This window comes from Anomaloglossus baeobatrachus, chromosome 1 (assembly GCF_048569485.1).
Source record: "Anomaloglossus baeobatrachus isolate aAnoBae1 chromosome 1, aAnoBae1.hap1, whole genome shotgun sequence".
Lineage (NCBI taxonomy): Eukaryota > Metazoa > Chordata > Amphibia > Anura > Aromobatidae > Anomaloglossus > Anomaloglossus baeobatrachus.
Genome location: NC_134353.1, coordinates 458609766 through 458632115, shown reverse-complemented (window position 1 = coordinate 458632115; position 22350 = coordinate 458609766). Strand labels below are relative to the sequence as shown.

At 45.4% G+C, this 22350-nt stretch overlaps 1 protein-coding gene across 1 annotated transcript in view; it reads left to right on the top strand.

The window, feature by feature from the left end:
• FAM174C (family with sequence similarity 174 member C) overlaps positions 1-20747 on the top strand; it is a 45888-nt gene extending 25141 nt beyond the window's left edge. Inside the window, exon 5 of the mRNA XM_075337913.1 lies at positions 20625-20747. Within this exon, the coding sequence (XP_075194028.1) occupies positions 20625-20747 (123 nt within the window). The remainder of the gene's footprint in view (positions 1-20624) is intronic.
• Positions 20748-22350: the final 1603 nt, after the last annotated feature.

The window sequence follows — 22350 nt, the reverse complement described above, 5'->3', positions numbered from 1 at the left end:
TTTCTGATGTATAGGTACCCAAGGGGCCCTGCTAATGTGACATGGTGCGCGCAATTTATTTCAACTTTTCCAGAATTCAAATGGTGCTCCCTCCATTCCAAGCCCTCCCATTTATCCAAACAGAGGTTTTTGGCCACATGTGGGGTATCCCTGTGCTCATAAGACATTGGATAACAACCTGTGGGGTCCACGGTTTGTTGTTGTCTCTTGAAAAAGTGAGAAATTTGATGCTAAAGCAACAGTTTTGTGAAAAAAATGAAAATTTTCAATATGGCAACCTAAGCTTATCAAATTCTGTGAAGTACTCGTGGATTCAAACTGCTCACTATACACCTAGATAAACGCCTTGAAGTGTCTTGTTTCCAGAATGAAGTCACTTGTGGGGGACCGCCACTGTTTAGGCACCTCAGGGGCTCTCCAAATGCAACCTGGCGTCCGCTATTGATTCCAGCCAATTTTGCAGTCAAATGGCACTCCTTCCCTTCCGAGCCCTGCCATGCGCCCAAACAGTTGATTTCCACCACATATAAGGTATCGCCAAACTCAGGAGAAATTGCACAATAAATGTTATGCTGAATTTTTTCCTTTTACTCTTGTAAAAAAAAAAGCTACCTGGTTGAAATAACAATTTTGTGGTAAAATTTTTTTTTTTTTTTTCATGGCTCAACGTTATAAAATTCTGTGAAGCACCTGAGGGTTCAGGGTACTCACCAAACATCTAGATAAATTCCTTGAGGGGCCTAGTTTCCAAAATGGGGTCACTTGTGCGGGGTTTCTGCTGTTTAGGTACCTTAGGGGACCTCCAAATGCGACATGGTGCCCGCAATCTTTTTCAGGCAAATTTCCTTTCTAAAATTCAAATATTGCTCCTTTCGTTCCAAGCCCTCCCATTTGTCCAAACAAAGGTTTCAGACCACATGTGAGGTATCACCGCGCTCATAAAAAAGTGGTTAACAAACCTTGAGGTCACATTTTTGGAATTACCTCTTGAAAAAGTGAGAAAATTGATGCTAAAGCAACATTTTTGAGAAAATTATTAAAATTTTCAATATGACAACGTAACGTTAACAAAATCTGTGAAGTACCTGTGGATCTAAAATGCTCACTATACCCCTAGATAGAAGCCTTGAGGGGTCTAGTTTCCAAAATGGTGTCACTTGTGAGGGATTTCTTCTGTTTAGGTACCTTAGCGGACCTGTAAATGCAACATGGTGCCCGCAATCTATTTCAGCCAAATTTGCTTTCCAAAATTCAAATATTGCTCCTTCTGTTCCGAGCCCTCCCATTTGTCCAAACAGAGGTTTCTGACCACATGTGGGGTATCGGCGTGCTCATAAGAAAGTGGGGAACAAGTTTTGGGGTCCATTTTGTTGTGTTATTTCTTCTAAAAGTGAATAAATTTGGGTTAGAGCAACATTTTTAGGTAAAATTTAATTTTTGCTTTTTTTCATTCCACATTGCTTTTGTTCATGTGAAGCACCTGAAGGGTTAATAAACTTCTTGAATGTGGTTTTGAGTACTTTGGGGGGTGCAGTTTTTAGAATGGTGTCACTTTTGGGTATTTTCTGTCATCTAGGCCTATTGAAGTCACTTCAAATGTGATGTGGTCCCTAAAAAACTGGTTTTGTAAATTTTGATGTAAAAATGAGAAATTGCTGATAAACTTTGAACCCCTCTAACGTCCTAACAAAAAAAAATTTTGTTTCCAAAATTGTGCTGATGTAAAGTAGACATGTGGGAAATGTTATTTATTAACTATTTTGTGTCACAGAAATCTCTGGTTTAACGGTATAAAAATTCAAAAGTTGAAAATTGCTAAATTTTCAAAATTTTTGCCAATATTCAATTTTTTTCATAAATAAACACAAAAAATATTGTCCTAAATTTGGTACTAACATGAAGTCCAATATGTGACGAAAAAACAATCTCAGAATCACCGGGATCCGTTGAAGCGTTCCAGAGTTATAACCTCATGAAGTGACACTGGTCAGAATTGCAAAATTTGGTCTGGTCATTAAGGTGAAAATTAGCTCCGTCACTAAAGGGTTAAGTGACTGGTTTCTGGTTACACATTTTCTACAAGACAATGTATTGTTGAAACATATCCATGTAAAATATTACAAAGTCGTCCCCCCCCCCCCCCCACCTATAATACACATTAGATTGTGAGCCAAACCCATTGATTATAATGGGATTGGCTGATTATCTTATCTGTGTGTTGGTGTCCTAAAGGCCACGTCACACTAAGTAACATCACTAGCAACATCGCTGCTAAGGAACGACTTTTGTGACGTAACAGCGATGTTGCTAGTGATGTTGCTGTGTGTGACATCCAGCAACAACCTGGCCCCTGCTGTGAGGTCGCTGGTTGTTGCTGAATGTCCTGGGCCATTTTTTAGTTGTTGCTCTCTCGCTGTGAAGCACAGATCGCTGTGTGTGACAGCGACAGAGCAACAACTGAATGTGCAGGCAGCAGGAGCCGGCTTCTGCGGACGCTGGTAACCAATGTAAATATCGGGTAACCAAGAAGCCCTGTCCTTGGTTACCCGATATTTACCTTCGTTACCAGCATCCGCCGCTCTCAGCTGTCAGTGCCGGCTCCTGCTCCCTGCACACATAGCCAGACTACACATCGGGTAATTAACCCCATGTGTGCAGGGAGCAGGAGCCGGCACTGACAGCTGAGAGTGGCGGATGCTGGTAACGAAGGTAAATATCGGGTAACCAAGGAAAGGGCTTCTTGGTTACCCGATATTTAGCTTAGTTACCAAGCGCAGCATGCTTCCACGCGTCGCTGGGGGCTGGTCACTGGTTGCTGGTGAGATCTGCCTGTTTGACAGCTCACCAGCAACCCGTGTAGCGACGCTCCAGCGATCCCTGCCAGGTCAGGTTGCTGGTGGGATTGCTGGAGCGTCGCTTAGTGTGACGGTGCCTTAAATCTCTCCTGTCCGCATATGACAGATTTCAGCATCCTGGATCCTTTCATTTTCACAGGCGAAAAGCCGCCATTATAAGACTATGTGCGCACGCTGCGTTTTTTGGCGTGTTTTGCGTGTTTTTTGGGTGCAGCTTTGGTTTCAAAACTGCATGAATTTTCTTCCCCAGCAGAGTCTGAGATTTCAGTTTTGCTGTCCGCACATTGCAATTTTTTTGCTGTGTCTTTGTGGTAACCACAAAGGTGCAGAATGTCAATTCTTTTGGTGTTTTTCACTGCGTTTTTCACCCTTTGATTTCATTGAGGTGTGGAAAACTGCAATGAAAAACGCAAGTTGTTATTTTACATGCATTTTTTGGTTCGTTTTTATGACTAGACTCCAGGTCTGCGGGCATTGATCGCTGGTGTTTGTCCAGATACAACTCCCCATATAAAGTCTATGGGGACCAGAATCGGGCGCAAAGGAGTAGGAGCAAGCGCTAAATACTCACCGATCACCAGGCGGCTGTCACACTACTCCCGCGGCCGCTCTTGCATTTTCCAGAGCCGCCACTCATTAGGCTCAGAACATATTCACACCTTCCCTCCTGACCGGTAGCTGTGACTGGTTGCAAGCAGACACGTCCCCACGCTGAGTGACAGCTGTTTCACTGCAACCAATTACAGCCACCGGTGGACGGGTCTTCATCGTGCGGTAAAATAAATAAATAAAAAAACCCGACATGCAGTCCGCCCCCCCCCCCCCAATTTTGATACCAGCCAAGGTTAAGCCACATGGCTGAAGGCTGGTATTCTCAGGATGGGGAGCTCCACGTTACGGGGAGCCCCCCAGCCTAAAAATATCAGCCAGCAGCCGCCCGGAATTGCCGCATCCATTAGATGCGACAGTCCCGGGACTCTACCCGGCTCATCCCGATTGTCCTGATGCGGTGGCAATCGGGGTAATAAGGAGTTAATGGCAGCAGCCTATAGCTGCCACTAAGTCCTAGCTTAGTGATGGCAGGCGTCTATGAGACACCCCCTCATCACTAAGCTGTAAGTGAAAGTAAATAAACACAATCACCCAAAAAATCCTTTATTTGAAATAAAACACAAAAAAAGCCCCGTCTTTCACCACTTTATTAACCCTTAAAACAACCCTCCAGTTCCAACATAATCCACACGAGGTCCCACGACGCATCCATCTCTGCTACATCTGACAATCACAGCGAGCAGCCATAGAACATGACTGCTCGCTGTGAGGGTCAGGCCGCAAGTGAACTGAGCCGTGCGGGATCAGCGGTGACTTCAGCTGTCACCGCACATCACCTGACTGAAGTCACCACTGATCTCGCGCTCACTTCAGTCAGGGCTGGATTTGCGGTAACAGCTGGAGGACTCCAGGTATCATCGCACATCACCTGACTGAGTCCTCCACCTGTTATCGGAAATCAGGCCGCGGTTGAAGTGTGCCGTGAGATCAGCGGTGACTTTAGTCAGGTGATGTACGGTGACAGTGGGAGTCCTCCATTTGTGACCGCATATCAGGCTGCGGCTGAAATGAGCCGCGAGATCACCTGAGGGACGTCAGCGCTAATCCCGCTGCTCACTTCAGTAAAGGCCTGACAGGTGGAAGACTCCTGCGTTTTTCTTTGGCCAAAAACGCTGCTCTTTGTAGTCACCACAAAGATAAAAACACTGCATCTTTGTGGTAAAAAAAAGATGCAGCATGCGCACATAGCCTAAATGTCTGCAAACAGCTTACTCCGTTTTCCATTCCCAACATATGTGTATGGGCAAGTTGGACGAGATATGGAAAAACTGTGATTCAGATATAACCCCTGTTGGAAAGACTCAATATAATGTGACAGATGCAGTCCCTTTGGACTCAGTCTGGTCTCTGCAGTGTCCCATTATGTTAGGAGTCTGTTTAGCGCACAAGTGTAGACAACCACAGTTCTATGCACACCTAAAAAGATGGACACCAAGCGAAACGGACACTAAGATGGAGTCTGAAGTACCTCCATCTGAGTAATTAGAGTGAGGGATTATGTCGGGTTTTGTCTGAATCGCATTTTTGATGGATTTACACAGAAACCCCAAGCGCAGAACACAAGAATGTGATCCCGGCTTTATACTGAAAGCCATCAAAAAATGTATTGTACCTCAAGGTTACTAATAACCCCTAACTTATCCTGGACAAACCAGCCCCCACTCAGGTCTGTCATCTGTCACTGAAAATATCGGATGCTCCCACGTTCCTGGAAAAGCAATGGCTCCCACCCCAGAAATACGATCCAGTGACGTCTGTGCTCTCAAATCTAAATGCCCCCTTCCTTCTAAGCCCCCTGTGCCTAAACCGCAGTAAGTGGCCATGTGTGGGACATTATTATATTGTGGAGAATGCACTTACGGGGTGCTTGTCTACAGAAGCATAAGCTGGTTACCATTCATGGGCACTAAGCTGGCATGTTTGCAGTTATCCAGAAAGAAATCATGGTGTGGATGTTACGAAATAGTTACTGCAGATGAATTAATTATGAGGTGTAATTTCTACAATACATTCACTTTTGAGGTTTTTCTGGCACTTAGTTGCTTTGCAAATGTTGGCCCCAAACTATTCTAGCAAAATCTGTGCTCCAAAAGCCAAATAGCTCCTTTCCTTCTCAACCCTCTGTGTGGCCAAACAGTTTCTGACAACATCTAAGGCATCACTGCATTCTGGAGATTAAATTGTGTTGCTCAGTTTCACCGTTTAACTGACAAATTAAAAAAATTATATTTTTGCCTCTAAAATGTTAAATTTCCGCATTTGAGTGTTATAAAATTCAGTGAAGCATCTGTGGGTTCAAAATATTTACTACACCCCTAGATGAATTCATTATGCAGCGACATTTCCAATATGGGGTCAGTTTTGTGGGTTTCTGCTGATTTGGCACCTCATGGCTCGGTATGTTAAGAATTCTCAATATACCCCTAGTTGAATTCCTTGAGGGGTCTAGTTTAAAAAATGGGGTCACTTGTGCGGGTTTCTGCTGTTTTGGCATCTCAGGAGCTCTGCAAATGCAACATGGCATCCACAATCCTAATCTAGACAAATTTACACTACAAACATCAAGGGGCACTTCTTCCTTTCTGAGCCCTGCCATGTACCACACAGAAGTTTTTGACCACATATGGGGTATCATCCTGTTCTGGAGAAATTACGTAACAAAACATGGGGTCTCTTTTTTCCTATTATCAATTGTAGAAAGTACACATTTGGGGCAAAAGCAACATTTTCATGAAAAAATGAAAATTTCCAATATAACTAATGTTATCAAATTCTGTGTAGTACCCATGGGTTCAAAATGCTTACTAAGCGGCTGGATAAAATCCTTGAGGAGGGTACATTCCAAAATGGGGTCACTTGAGGGAGTTTCTGCTATTTAAGCATCATAGGGGCCCTTCAAATGCGCGACATGGTGCCTGCAATCTCTTTCAGCTAAATTTGTGTTCTGAAATTCAATAGGTGCTCCTTCTCTTCCAAGCCCTCCTGTTTGTTCAAACAGAGGTTTCTGACCACATGTGGGCTATCAGGGCGGTCAGAAAAAAACAGTTACAAATTGGGGGATTCATATTCTCATGCAGAGAAGAGTTAAAAATGTTCCTGAAGGCCGTTTTGAAGTATTTGAGGGGTGAGGTTTTTAAAATGGTATCTCTTTTGGGAAATTTTCAGTATATGAGCCCCCTCAAAATCCATGAAATCTGAATAGGTCTCTGAAGAAACAGGTTTTGTAAATTTCTTAAAAAAATTGCTGCTAAACTTTTTTTTTTTTTTAAATCAGGTTAATTTTTATTATTATTATTATTATTATTATTATTTATTATTATTATTATTAATCAACAAAAACATAGTATATGTAACAGTCCCTTCCCCTGGGAAGACCGTTCAGGAAAAGGGATAAGACCGTCTCCAGAATAACATTGGTTATATACAATAAAATGGAATAACATAAACAGTGCACCTGTAACCCACATCCACCATCAATACACGTCACAGAATAAATGAATCACTTTAGCATACTCCTCACTACCGAACCATGTCACATGGACCCCACCCACCATATGTAAATCAGCGTTATATAGAAGAACACCCTAGATCAAAAATTGATAAGTGATAAGAAGAAGAAGGACCTGATCTCCCATGGTATCCTGCAACAATGTTGGGGAGGAAAGACCCGGTGTAGTTTTGGATTTCAAACCTATACATCTGAGCTGACCATTACATGTATGTATAGAATCAGCCTGATAGTGCCAGTATAGCCCTGGCTTTAGGTTATATACGAAAATCCTGGTGATTAGTTCCCTTTAAAGGGGTTGTTCACTACCCCTTCGCATTCCCAGTGTTTGGCCCCATTAAAATAAAAAAAAAAAATACCTTATACTCCCCTTTCCAGCGGAGCTCTTCCGTCAGTACCGGCACTCGTGCTCCCAGACGTATGAGTAATCAACAATAGATGAGCGCTGCGGCAGCCCTGACTTCTTATTAATTACTAGAAGGTGGCCCGATTCTACGCACCGGATATTCTAGAATTTACGTATTGTGTAGTTCATGTATGATTTTTGATATATATATATATATATATATATATATATATAGATGTTGTTGTGTGTAGTTACCAAGTGTTTGTGTAGGGCGCTGTACATGTTCTGGGTGTTGTCTGGGTGTGGCGGGGGGTGAGAGCGGTGTTGTATGTGTGTTGCGTTGTTTGTGGAGCGCTGTGTGTCTGTCGCGTTGTGTGTGTGTGTGTGTGTGTGTGTTGCGCGGTTTGTGTGGGTGTGGTGTGTTTTGGGGGGAGGTATGTTTTGTGCAATGTGTGTGTCGTGCGGTATGTGCGTATATTTATGTATGCCGCGGTGTTTGTGTGTTGGGTGTTGTCTGTGTGTGTGGGTGTCTGTGTATGGCGGTGTTTGTGGTTCCCTGTGTGTGTGTGTGTGTTGGGGGGAGGTGTGCACCTCCCATCGTGCTCCATCCCCCATGCTGCATACCCCCCATCGTGCTCCATTCCCCATGCTGCGCACTCCCCATCGTGCTCCATCCTCCATGCTGCGCACTCCCCATCGTGCTACATCCCCCATGCTGCGCACTCCCCATCGTGCTACATCCCCCATGCTGCGCACTCCCCATCGTGCTACATCCCCCATGCTGCGCACTCCCCATCGTGCTACATCCCCCATGCTGCGCACTCCCCATCGTGCTACATCCCCCATGCTGCGCACTCCCCATCGTGCTACATCCCCCATGCTGCGCACTCCCCATCGTGCTACATCCCCCATGCTGCGCACTCCCCATCGTGCTACATCCCCCATGCTGCGCACTCCCCATCGTGCTACATCCCCCATGCTGCGCACTCCCCATCGTGCTACATCCCCCATGCTGCGCACTCCCCATCGTGCTACATCCCCCATGCTGCGCACTCCCCATCGTGCTACATCCCCCATGCTGCGCACTCCCCATCGTGCTACATCCCCCATGCTGCGCACTCCCCATCGTGCTACATCCCCCATGCTGCGCACTCCCCATCGTGCTACATCCCCCATGCTGCGCACTCCCCATCGTGCTACATCCCCCATGCTGCGCACTCCCCATCGTGCTACATCCCCCATGCTGCGCACTCCCCATCGTGCTACATCCCCCATGCTGCGCACTCCCCATCGTGCTACATCCCCCATGCTGCGCACTCCCCATCGTGCTACATCCCCCATGCTGCGCACCCCCCATCGTGCTACATCCCCCATGCTGCGCACCCCCCATCGTGCTACATCCCCCATGCTGCGCACCCCCCATCGTGCTACATCCCCCATGCTGCGCACCCCCCATCGTGCTACATCCCTCATGCTGCGCACCCCCCATCGTGCTACATCCCCCATGCTGCGCACCCCCCATCGTGCTACATCCCCCATGCTGCGCACCCCCATCGTGCTACATCCCCCATGCTGCGCACCCCCCATCGTGCTACATCCCCCATGCTGCGCACCCCCCATCGTGCTACATCCCCCATGCTGCGCACCCCCCATCGTGCTACATCCCCCATGCTGCGCACTCCCCATCGTGCTACATCCCCCATGCTGCGCACTCCCCATCGTGCTACATCCCCCATGCTGCGCACTCCCCATCGTGCTACATCCCCCATGCTGCGCACTCCCCATCGTGCTACATCCCCCATGTTGCGCACCCCCCATCGTGCTACATCCCCCATGCTATAATAGTTCTCCTATTATACTCAGAGAGGAGTATAATAGGAGGACTGTAATAGGAGGAGTAGTCCTGGGGGGAGAGGAGTATAATGCCGGCTCCCTGCACATGTGTACCGGGAGCCGGTGTACGCTGGTAACTATGATACACATCGGGTAACTAAGGGACCTTAGTTACCCGATGTGTATAATGGTTACCAGCGTTCACGGCCTCCGTCAAGATCCCAGCATCGCAAGGTTATGTCTGGCGCTGCTGGGATCCTGACGGAGCCGGTGTACACTGGTAACTATGATACACATCGGGTAACCAAGGGACCTTAGTTACCCGATGTGTATAATGGTTACCAGCGTTCACGGCCTCCGTCAAGATCCCAGCATCGCAAGGTTATGTCTGGCGCTGCTGGGATCGTGACGGAGCCGGTGTAGAAGCAAGCGATATCCCAGGATGTTGTGAGTGTGTGGATGTAATGTGTGAGGTGTGTGTGAGAGTGAGTGTGATCTGATGTGTGTGTGTGTGTGTGTACTCACCTGGGAGTCGGAGCTCCGTGTCAGTTGGGCCAGAGCGAGCTTGCATTGCGTGAGGGGGGCGGGGCCTGCAGAGAGCCGGGGCGAGAGGCCAATCCGTGTGGGGGGGGCGGAGCCATGGCGAGCCCAGCGGCCAATCAGCTTTGTGTCACCGTAAGGACACAATTTTGGAGCATGACAGACAGACAGAATAAGGCAATTATATATATAGATATGTCCAAAGGTGAGGCGAGTGAAGCAGGCGGTGATGGGGCGCGGGGCTCGCATTATGTAACAAGCTCACGTGAGCCCCAGGAATGTCAACACCACCACCGCTTCGCCGGCATGGGATGGGAGGGGAGTATAAGCTTTTTTTTATTTTAATGGGGCCACATTTGGGGACTAAGAAGGGGTTGTCCTAGGAGTGGACAACTTTTTTAAGCTAAAACAATACATATATACTATAGGTGCAAATATATAGATATGAGCAATATTCCCAAACATACATTGTACACTTATATTTACACACACACACTTGTGTGCACACAAGGAGCATATACACAAGGCAACAAAGTGACATTCAATAGGAACAAAAATAGTATAGAACCAGAATGCTACCTCAATTTAAATCTTGTAAAAACACCATTTATTGAAATTCATTTAAAATTCAAAAAGTTCCACCTGTGAAAAAATGACACACAGAACACATATACCAGGACCATGGAACAGCTCCACGATATCTGCCCACAGGAACAAAACCAATTATTCCATATATTGATGTCAATAATAATCCTGCCAAGGGATCAGATCTAAATGACCCTCACTCTCTCTTTCCTCTACCTGCCAATGGAGGTGCGACGTAAAGTCACAAATCACCCTAAAGGTAATGAGGTGCCCCCATTCCTCGGCGGCTTTCCCTTCTAGAGGTATCCCTAGTCTCCCTCAAGTTATAATATAGGCTAGGGATACTAACTTTTTTACCAGGGAAGATGGAAAATTGAACTTATCTGAAAGATGAGTCAAAAATTAGTAGTCCCTCAGCAGTCCGTTTTTTCATAATGTACAGGCGTCTGGGCTTTCCATGGTCCTCAACCCAATAACATAAATGCACATAGTCTCAGTCTCAACGCGTTTCTCCCCATATGATTAGTCAGGGTTCATCAGGAGACAAAATGAAAGATAACTGGCCCAATCGCCTGTGGAACAAACAAATATCAGAACCCCACATCTAAACCACAAAAACAGAGAGTCCTAGAAGCACATGGAAGACATACCTGATAGCTGTTAAGGGGGCTACTCATTTAGCAGCACACACCTCTCCTTGTGGATATGTATAATGGCCGCCTTACCATGTGCCTCACTCTCCTTAAATATCATCAAATAGGGGCTGACCTGTTCGGTGACCGCCCCCAGGAACGCCCCATTAGGGTGGGAAACCCTCGATGTATGCACCACATGCAGTTAATCAGCTACCATCATCCTAGGCAGCCACCCCCACAGACACCCCGTCCCCTAGGAAACCGGATGTATACTACACGTGCAGTCACCATTTTGACAGACCGGAAGTGACGTATAATCTAAATCATCACATATCCCAACTCACGTAACCCAGGTGGGCGTCGCCACACTGTCACCTGAAGGCACGGACCGTCCCCAGTCAGAACAGCAATTACCCTCCGTAACGCCCCGTTATTCGGGGACCCCGGAGGTATAAAACACGTGCATTCGCCATATAGACGAAACCGGAACCCAAACCGGAAGTAAACAGACCCACGTGACCCGTCCGGGTCACGTGACCCGAACATACCTCGTCATCGGATCATCACATCCTCCTCCCAGCACAGGATGGGGAAACCCGGAAGTGACGTATGATCTAAGACGTCACACATCCCATACCGGAAGTGAATAAACCAACGTGACCCGTCCGAGTCACGCGACTCAACACACCACGTCATCGGGTCCCTACATCCTCCTCCCAGCACAAGATGGGGAAAACACGGAAGTGACGTACAATCTAAAACGTCACACGTCCCAGCTCATGCCGCCCAAGTGGGTGTCGCCACCGATAACCTGACAGCGCGGGCCGTCCCCCATCCTCTCTCCCCACCTCGCCAACCCCCTCCAATCCTAAACATAATATTGGTCACATTGGTCAAATTCAAGTCCAGACCCAAGCCACAGCCTATCAGTACTATACAGGGGAAAATAAAGATAGACAATAAGCAATTCAATTATCCCAATGCATCATCATTTCACAGAGAGCTGAGGTCACACCGGGAATGGACAGACCCACATGTTCCCTCCGGATCATATAACAGGACCGGCCATGATACCGGACAATATATATTCAAAGTCATATGTCGACCATGTGTTCAAGAAGAAGTGGAAGGTGGGAGGGGGGAGGGGGGGGGGGGAGGGGGGAAGAAGGAGAGGGAAGGGGGGGGGGGGAAGGAGGTTGAAAAGACCACCAAAGATAATCACTGCAACAATGTTAACATCCATAAAGATGTTTCCAATACGTTGGTTCCCATATATCAGCATCCCACATGGGTTCAGAGAATGGGGTAATATAGATAAACACAAATTAATCAAAAATGGGATGGTGAAAAATAATTCCACTCATCCAAACACGACTTCTTCCTTTACGGAAGGATATTAGCCTGGCGGGTATAGATAAGAACTTATTCTGATGTAGCCTAGGGTGCTTATCTCCTCAAGATAGACACCTCCTATAAGAAACAACCGAAGGTCAGCTGTTCATTCAGACCTTTTGGATGTACACAATCAAAGCGATATATCCATTTGGTCTCCTTTTGTAGCAAAAGTTTATTCCAATTGCCTTTCCTAATTGGCTCCGGGACCACTTCGATGATTTTAAAGCTTATGGAGTTCAGATTTCCCCCATGTACTTGTCTGACATGTCGTGAGATCGAGGCATCCCTTTCATTTCGTACATCCCCCAGATGTTCCCCGATCCGCTTTCTTAGTTCTCTTTTCGTTTTCCCAATGTAGTCCAAGGGGCAAGTGCATTTGGCCACATAGATAACCCCCTCGGTACTACAATTGGCAAAATCACGAATATCATATTCACGATGCGTACATGCCGACACTACCTTCTTCCCTGGTGAAATCCAATTGCAAAATTTACATCGTCCGCATCTATAAACTCCATTCACCTTCCTGTCCAGCCATGTCCCTTCTTTTTGTGGGGCCTGATACAGACTGTGTACTAGCCTGTCTTTTAAAGACCTCCCCTTACGGAAGGTGATCATGGGCCGTACTCCAATGAAATCCTTCAGATTCGGGTCCGCCCTCAAAATTCCCCAATGTTTGTCCAAAATTTTGAAAACCTCCCGGTTAAGATTATCAAATGTACCGATCACCCTTGTGATGTTCTCAGATTCCTCCCTTTCTCTGGCTACTAATAGCTCCTCCCTGTCTCTCAATACCGCGTGTTTGTATGCCTCTTTAAGGGGACCAGCCGGATACCCTCTTTCAGTGAACCTCTGACAAAGATCCCCCGCCTGTCTATGAAAGGCTTCACTTGTGGAACAATTACGTTTCAGTCTTAGGTATTGGCCCTTTGGTATCCCTCTTTTTAACGGTTCAGGATGGTGACTGGTCCAATGCAAAAAACTATTGGTTGCAGTCTTTTTTCGAAAAACCTGGGTTTCTATCTGCCCCCCAGTTCCCCTCATCAGAAGGACATCTAAAAAGGCCATTTGGTCAATGCCTATATCATAGGTAAATGACAGACCTACATCGTTTCTGTTCAGGTGTTTCACAAAGTTCTGAAAGGAGCCGACTGTCCCGGTCCATTAGGACCAGGACATCGTCAATATAACTGCCCCAATAGATGATGTGTTTTACCCATTCCGAGTGCGGTTCCTGGAACACACATGGTGTCCTCCCACCAGCCCAGGTAGAGATTGGCGTACGATGGGGCGCATGAGCACCCCATCGCAGTACCCTGAGCTGGTGGTAATATTTCCCATTAAAGATGAAAAAATTATGGGTCAAGATGTGTTCCAACAGTTTTAAGGTGAACCTACTATGTTTCTCGTAATGGGTGCCTCTGCTATCCAAGAAATATTTAACCGCCTTCAGACCTGTATCATGCGGGATGGAGCTATATAGAGCCCTCTACATCTATTGAGGCAAAAATAGTATCTTTATTGATCATTACTCCATTGATCTTTCTCAAGAGATCACTTGTGTCCCTGAGGTAAGATGACAAAGAAACCACGAATGGTCTGAGAATGGAGTCCAGGTATACACCAACGTTCTGAGTAAGGGAATTAATCCCTGCTACAATAGGTCTCCCTTTTAAGGGAGTGGTCCCCTTGTGAACTTTAGGTAACGTATAGAACGTTGGTGTAACCGGAAACCTCTCGTGCATGAAATCAAATTCATTTTTGTGAAATAAGGCGATCTCCAAGCCCCTCGGACAAAATATCCACTAATACTTTACCTGAATCCTATAGTTGGATCCCGTTCCAGGGTCGCATAGCCGTCATGATCACGTAAGATGGAATAGCACATTTTCTGGTAAATGTTGTGATTCATGACGACTATGTTCCCTCCTTTGTCCGAAGGCTTGAAGATCAACTCCTTTTTTTTTGGCAAGTAATGACAAGGCATCCAATTCGGATTTGTTCATATTAGGGGGGAAAACCAGTTCTCACATCAGACAGTGCTTTAAAATCCTCAGCAACCACTTTGAGAAAAATGTCTACACTGTCCAGGTCCCCCTCTAGGAGGTTGTTTTTCACTCTTTCTTTTGAGGGTAGTGAAAAGGCTTTCACTACCCTCAAAAGAAAGAGTGAAAAACAACCTCCTAGAGGGGACCTGGACAGTGTAGACATTTTTCTCAAAGTGGTTGCTGAGGATTTTAAAGCACTGTCTGATGTGAGAACTGGTTTTCCCCCTAATATGAACAAATCCGAATTGGATGCCTTGTCATTACTTGCCAAAAAAAAGGAGTTGATCTTCAAGCCTTCGGACAAAGGAGGGAACATAGTCGTCATGAATCACAACATTTACCAGAAAATGTGCTATTCCATCTTACGTGATCATGACGGCTATGCGACCCTGGAACGGGATCCAACTATAGGATTCAGTAAAGTATTAGTGGATATTTTGTCCGAGGGGCTTGGAGATCGCCTTATTTCACAAAATGAATTTGATTTCATGCACGAGAGGTTTCCGGTTACACCAACGTTCTATACGTTACCTAAAGTTCACAAGGGGACCACTCCCTTAAAAGGGAGACCTATTGTAGCAGGGATTAATTCCCTTACTCAGAACGTTGGTGTATACCTGGACTCCATTCTCAGACCATTCGTGGTTTCTTTGTCATCTTACCTCAGGGACACAAGTGATCTCTTGAGAAAGATCAATGGAGTAATGATCAATAAAGATACTATTTTTGCCTCAATAGATGTAGAGGCTCTATATAGCTCCATCCCGCATGATACAGGTCTGAAGGCGGTTAAATATTTCTTGGATAGCAGAGGCACCCATTACGAGAAACATAGTAGGTTCACCTTAAAACTGTTGGAACACATCTTGACCCATAATTTTTTCATCTTTAATGGGAAATATTACCACCAGCTCAGGGGTACTGCGATGGGGTGCTCATGCGCCCCATCGTACGCCAATCTCTACCTGGGCTGGTGGGAGGACACCATGGTGTTCCAGGAACCGCACTCGGAATGGGTAAAACACATCATCTATTGGGGCAGTTATATTGACGATGTCCTGGTCCTATGGACCGGGACAGTCGGCTCCTTTCAGAACTTTGTGAAACACCTGAACAGAAACGATGTAGGTCTGTCATTTACCTATGATATAGGCATTGACCAAATGGCCTTTTTAGATGTCCTTCTGATGAGGGGAACTGGGGGGCAGATAGAAACCCAGGTTTTTCGAAAAAAGACTGCAACCAATAGTTTTTTGCATTGGACCAGTCACCATCCTGAACCGTTAAAAAGAGGGATACCAAAGGGCCAATACCTAAGACTGAAACGTAATTGTTCCACAAGTGAAGCCTTTCATAGACAGGCGGGGGATCTTTGTCAGAGGTTCACTGAAAGAGGGTATCCGGCTGGTCCCCTTAAAGAGGCATACAAACACGCGGTATTGAGAGACAGGGAGGAGCTATTAGTAGCCAGAGAAAGGGAGGAATCTGAGAACATCACAAGGGTGATCGGTACATTTGATAATCTTAACCGGGAGGTTTTCAAAATTTTGGACAAACATTGGGGAATTTTGAGGGCGGACCCGAATCTGAAGGATTTCATTGGAGTACGGCCCATGATCACCTTCCGTAAGGGGAGGTCTTTAAAAGACAGGCTAGTACACAGTCTGTATCAGGCCCCACAAAAAGAAGGGACATGGCTGGACAGGAAGGTGAATGGAGTTTATAGATGCGGACGATGTAAATTTTGCAATTGGATTTCACCAGGGAAGAAGGTAGTGTCGGCATGTACGCATCGTGAATATGATATTCGTGATTTTGCCAATTGTAGTACCGAGGGGGTTATCTATGTGGCCAAATGCACTTGCCCCTTGGACTACATTGGGAAAACGAAAAGAGAACTAAGAAAGCGGATCGGGGAACATCTGGGGGATGTACGAAATGAAAGGGATGCCTCGATCTCACGACATGTCAGACAAGTACATGGGGGAAATCTGAACTCCATAAGCTTTAAAATCATCGAAGTGGTCCCGGAGCCAATTAGGAAAGGCAATTGGAATAAACTTTTGCTACAAAAGGAGACCAAATGGATATATCGCTTTGATTGTGTACATCCAAAAGGTCTGAATGAACAGCTGACCTTCGGTTGTTTCTTATAGGAGGTGTCTATCTTGAGGAGATAAGCACCCTAGGCTACATCAGAATAAGTTCTTATCTATACCCGCCAGGCTAATATCCTTCCGTAAAGGAAGAAGTCGTGTTTGGATGAGTGGAATTATTTTTCACCATCCCATTTTTGATTAATTTGTGTTTATCTATATTACCCCATTCTCTGAACCCATGTGGGATGCTGATATATGGGAACCAACGTATTGGAAACATCTTTATGGATGTTAACATTGTTGCAGTGATTATCTTTGGTGGTCTTTTCAACCTCCTTCCCCCCCCCCCCTTCCCTCTCCTTCTTCCCCCCTCCCCCCCCCCCCCCTCCCCCCTCCCACCTTCCACTTCTTCTTGAACACATGGTCGACATATGACTTTGAATATATATTGTCCGGTATCATGGCCGGTCCTGTTATATGATCCGGAGGGAACATGTGGGTCTGTCCATTCCCGGTGTGACCTCAGCTCTCTGTGAAATGATGATGCATTGGGATAATTGAATTGCTTATTGTCTATCTTTATTTTCCCCTGTATAGTACTGATAGGCTGTGGCTTGGGTCTGGACTTGAATTTGACCAATGTGACCAATATTATGTTTAGGATTGGAGGGGGTTGGCGAGGTGGGGAGAGAGGATGGGGACGGCCCGCGCTGTCAGGTTATCGGTGGCGACACCCACTTGGGCGGCATGAGCTGGGACGTGTGACGTTTTAGATTGTACGTCACTTCCGTGTTTTCCCCATCTTGTGCTGGGAGGAGGATGTAGGGACCCGATGACGTGGTGTGTTGAGTCGCGTGACTCGGACGGGTCACGTTGGTTTATTCACTTCCGGTATGGGATGTGTGACGTCTTAGATCATACGTCACTTCCGGGTTTCCCCATCCTGTGCTGGGAGGAGGATGTGATGATCCGATGACGAGGTATGTTCGGGTCACGTGACCCGGACGGGTCACGTGGGTCTGTTTACTTCCGGTTTGGGTTCCGGTTTCGTCTATATGGCGAATGCACGTGTTTTATACCTCCGGGGTCCCCGAATAACGGGGCGTTACGGAGGGTAATTGCTGTTCTGACTGGGGACGGTCCGTGCCTTCAGGTGACAGTGTGGCGACGCCCACCTGGGTTACGTGAGTTGGGATATGTGATGATTTAGATTATACGTCACTTCCGGTCTGTCAAAATGGTGACTGCACGTGTAGTATACATCCGGTTTCCTAGGGGACGGGGTGTCTGTGGGGGTGGCTGCCTAGGATGATGGTAGCTGATTAACTGCATGTGGTGCATACATCGAGGGTTTCCCACCCTAATGGGGCGTTCCTGGGGGCGGTCACCGAACAGGTCAGCCCCTATTTGATGATATTTAAGGAGAGTGAGGCACATGGTAAGGCGGCCATTATACATATCCACAAGGAGAGGTGTGTGCTGCTAAATGAGTAGCCCCCTTAACAGCTATCAGGTATGTCTTCCATGTGCTTCTAGGACTCTCTGTTTTTGTGGTTTAGATGTGGGGTTCTGATATTTGTTTGTTCCACAGGCGATTGGGCCAGTTATCTTTCATTTTGTCTCCTGATGAACCCTGACTAATCATATGGGGAGAAACGCGTTGAGACTGAGACTATGTGCATTTATGTTATTGGGTTGAGGACCATGGAAAGCCCAGACGCCTGTACATTATGAAAAAACGGACTGCTGAGGGACTACTAATTTTTGACTCATCTTTCAGATAAGTTCAATTTTCCATCTTCCCTGGTAAAAAAGTTAGTATCCCTAGCCTATATTATAACTTGAGGGAGACTAGGGATACCTCTAGAAGGGAAAGCCGCCGAGGAATGGGGGCACCTCATTACCTTTAGGGTGATTTGTGACTTTACGTCGCACCTCCATTGGCAGGTAGAGGAAAGAGAGAGTGAGGGTCATTTAGATCTGATCCCTTGGCAGGATTATTATTGACATCAATATATGGAATAATTGGTTTTGTTCCTGTGGGCAGATATCGTGGAGCTGTTCCATGGTCCTGGTATATGTGTTCTGTGTGTCATTTTTTCACAGGTGGAACTTTTTGAATTTTAAATGAATTTCAATAAATGGTGTTTTTACAAGATTTAAATTGAGGTAGCATTCTGGTTCTATATTTGATTTTCTACCTACGCAAATAGGTTTCTAAGTGTTTAAAAAACAAAAATAGTAGTAAGAATGTTTAGGGGTGTGTTTTTAAATTGCATTTCTGCACAGATTAGATTTTGAGTTTCGGTGTTGGACAACCCTTTGAAGCTCTTAGCTCAAACTGTATAATAAAGAAAATTGTGGCATTTGCTTAGTAGAACTTAACAAAGAACACAGCAGACTACTGACTTGTGCCACATATCTAAATGTAGACCTTGCAGCTATCGTTAAGTGGTGAGGTGAGTGAAGGGGTCCAGGGTTGGGCACCTTTGTTAGCCAAATAGCACCACTTGGTCTAGACTCTTGGTCTACAGCAGTGGCCCAGTCACTAACTCGGCATAACTCAGTCCTGCTGCATAATACAATGGCAGACTCTTTGTAAAAGGAACCTGACCTGTCCCCAATTGCTATTAACCTGCAGATATTGAGTTAATCTGCAGGTTACTAGCGCTCTAAAATGCCCCGTCTGCTGCACTGAAAGCTCAACCACCAGGAGGAAATGAACTTTTTTTTTTTTCCTCCTGGCAGCCTCCAGCTTTCAGTCATAGAGGTACCACAGTCGCTGTTTATTAAAGTGTGCGGTGGCTGTAACCATGTCCTGCCACTGATTGACAGCTGGCTCGGAGTTGATACACTGCAGATCCGACTATCATTGTAGGGACCTGGTTACAGACACCACATACTACTGTACTGCACAGGGACTGAAGCCGTGCCTCTACGGCTGCCAGCAAGAATAACATTAACTTCCACATGGTATTTATGTGCAGGTTAATAGTGTTTAGGGACATAAGTTCCCTATAAGTGTAATATTTATGACTACTTTAAAAACATACTACTACATTTTTGAAGATGTCAGGCTTGCTGCATGAATTAAGTGCATTTAGCAACTTCACATTTATTTTTTTAATACAGTGTATTATTTTAACTATTGGTCTTGGTCTTTGTATTTGACTAAAAAAAATGTCTCTTAGGTATTGCGACATATGAAACCTGTCTGAAACGTACGAACAATATGCCCTAGTGTAGATAGTCTGATTCCTGTCGTAGAAAATGTAACATTATATAATAAAGGCCCTGTCACACACAGAGATAAATCTGTGATAGATCTGTGGTTGCAGTGAAATTGTGGACAATCAGTGCCAGGTTTGTGTCTGTGTACAAATGGAACAATATGTCCATGATTTCACTGCAACCACAGATCTGCCAAAGATTTACCTCTGTGTGTGACAGGGCCTTTACTCTCGTAAACTTGGAGCCTATTTGTGACCAAAACTATTGAACAAAGATGAAATATGTGCAAAATTGCATCTATTGCATTGTTTTAGTCTAAGGGGCACTTTGCACACTACGACATCGCAAACCGGTGATAGCTGGCGTAGCGAACATTATCGCTACGGCAGCTTCACACGCACTTACCTGCCCTGCGACGTCGCTCCAGCAGGCGACCCGCCTCCTGATTAAGGGGACGGGTCGTGCAGCGTCATAGCAACGTCACACGGCAGGCGGCCAATAGAAGCGGAGGGGCGGAGATGAGCGGCACGTAAACATCCCGCCCACCTCCTTCCTTCCTCATAGCTGGCGTGAGCCGCAGGACGCAGGTAGGAGATGTTCCTCGCTCCTGCGGCTTCACACACAGTGATGTGTGCTGAGGAACAACATCGGAACATCAGTCATTTCCATATTATGGAAATGACAGACGCTACACCGATGATACGATTACGACGATTTTGCGCTCGTTAATCGTATCAAAAACGCTTTACACACTACGATATCGACTGCGACGCCGGATGTGCGTCACTTTCAATTTGACCCCACCGACATCGCAGCTGCCAGATACTAGTGGAGCTAGGATCAAACACGTGTTTAATACCTTATTGTGTTAAATTGCCTTTTCACCATTGGAAAATGGGTATCTTTTGTTAATTGCATTTTAATTCCATCATTTCAGCCTAAAAAGAAGCCACAAAGGAAGAAGTATGGGCTTCTCTCAGACTATGATGACACCATGGAATTGGGATCCATGGACAGTGATGAAGAAAAAATATTTGAGTCGAGAAGCATAAGAAGGTAAGCACTTTTTGGGGGTCCACTGATCTGCGACTTGTGTATCTTGTAAACAAAAAATAAATAATAACTAGATAATTTGTATATATATTCTTTTTCTTCCATTGACAGGTGATCACTAACCACAAACAAGCCCTGTCCTTGTGATGACACAGCAGATGGTTTCCTTCTGTGTTCTGAGGGGTGTGAGATCTGACCAAATTCATTGGTAACGTTATCTACTGATCCTGGAAAGCCTGACTGACCTGAGCCTCGGATGGTTTTACTCTGTGCACTTCCATACTAAAGACTAAGGCGTGGCACTTGTGATTCTCTGGCCTTTACACAATACGTACATTCCATTTTCAGTGTGGACTATGCTTCTAATGTTGACTGGAACTAATGGTTGAATAACAAGTGCTTTCCTTTTTTACCTTTTTCAGCAAAAAGTATTTGTTGACTTCTCTTAACAAGACCAGATATTTGTATGGGTCTCCTGTCAGGGAATGTGGCAACATGCAAGCTCTTACTTGCTCTGTGCTTCTAATTTTGTATGTTGTGCAGGATATTTTGTAACACATTTATTTTTCCACTGTTCCTTTTTATATATGAATAAAACCTTGATTTAATCTGGATGTAGCTTTGATTCCTATTTCAGACCTCTTTCACACATCCGTGTAAAACACTAACGTTTTTCACCATCCATGGTGAAGGTGCGTATGTTTGTGTGTGTCCGTGTGTTTTCCGTGTGGCATCCGGATAGCACACACAGTATGAGCTGGCATACTTATTGGTCTCTAGCACTGCTGTTACTTCCGGGTCTGCGCTGAGTGCAGTGAATATGCATGAGCTTAATGAGCGGGCCTGGAAGTAACAGCAGAGGCAGAGACAGCAATACAGAAGACTGATATGTATAAAAATTCTTTATTATGTGACGTGTTTTCTCCGGTATGTGTCACACGTATGTCACACACATCACATCAGTCGCACAGTCCGTCTGACACCTGTGCTGCTGTCCGAAAAACGGACATGTCAACGGTGTCAAACACGGAAACCACGAACGTGTGCACAAAGACCATTGATTTTAAGAGGATCTACGGGAGTCCGTGTCTCCGGTACGTAGGAAAATAAACGTCGCACGTACCAGAGACACGGAGGTGTGAAGGAGGCTTCAGGCACATCATTGTATGATTGCCGAGCAAGCCATTTAACCCCTTCCTAACTGGGCGATTTGTACGAATTTTTTATTTCTCCATTCACATAGTCGTATAAGGGCTTGGTTTTTTTTTTCTGGAGTTGTAGTTTTTAATTACACCATTTATTTAAATATATTTAATTTTACAATGTACTGGAAAACGACAAAATTATAAGGAGTGAAATTGCACAAAAAAGGCTGTTCACTAATTGTTTTAATTTTTATTTTTATGGCAATGCGAAACTTGTATATTTAAGTGGCAAAAATTTTGGAAGGAATTTCATAGAAATTTTTTTTTCTCTTATGTCACAATTTTCCAAGACCCTTTTTTTTACGTTTTCAGTCGGTGGGGAGATCTGAAGGCTTGTGTTTTTTTTTTTTTTTTGTTTTTTTTTTGCATGCTAAGCTCACATTTTTGTTAACATCATTTTGTGTT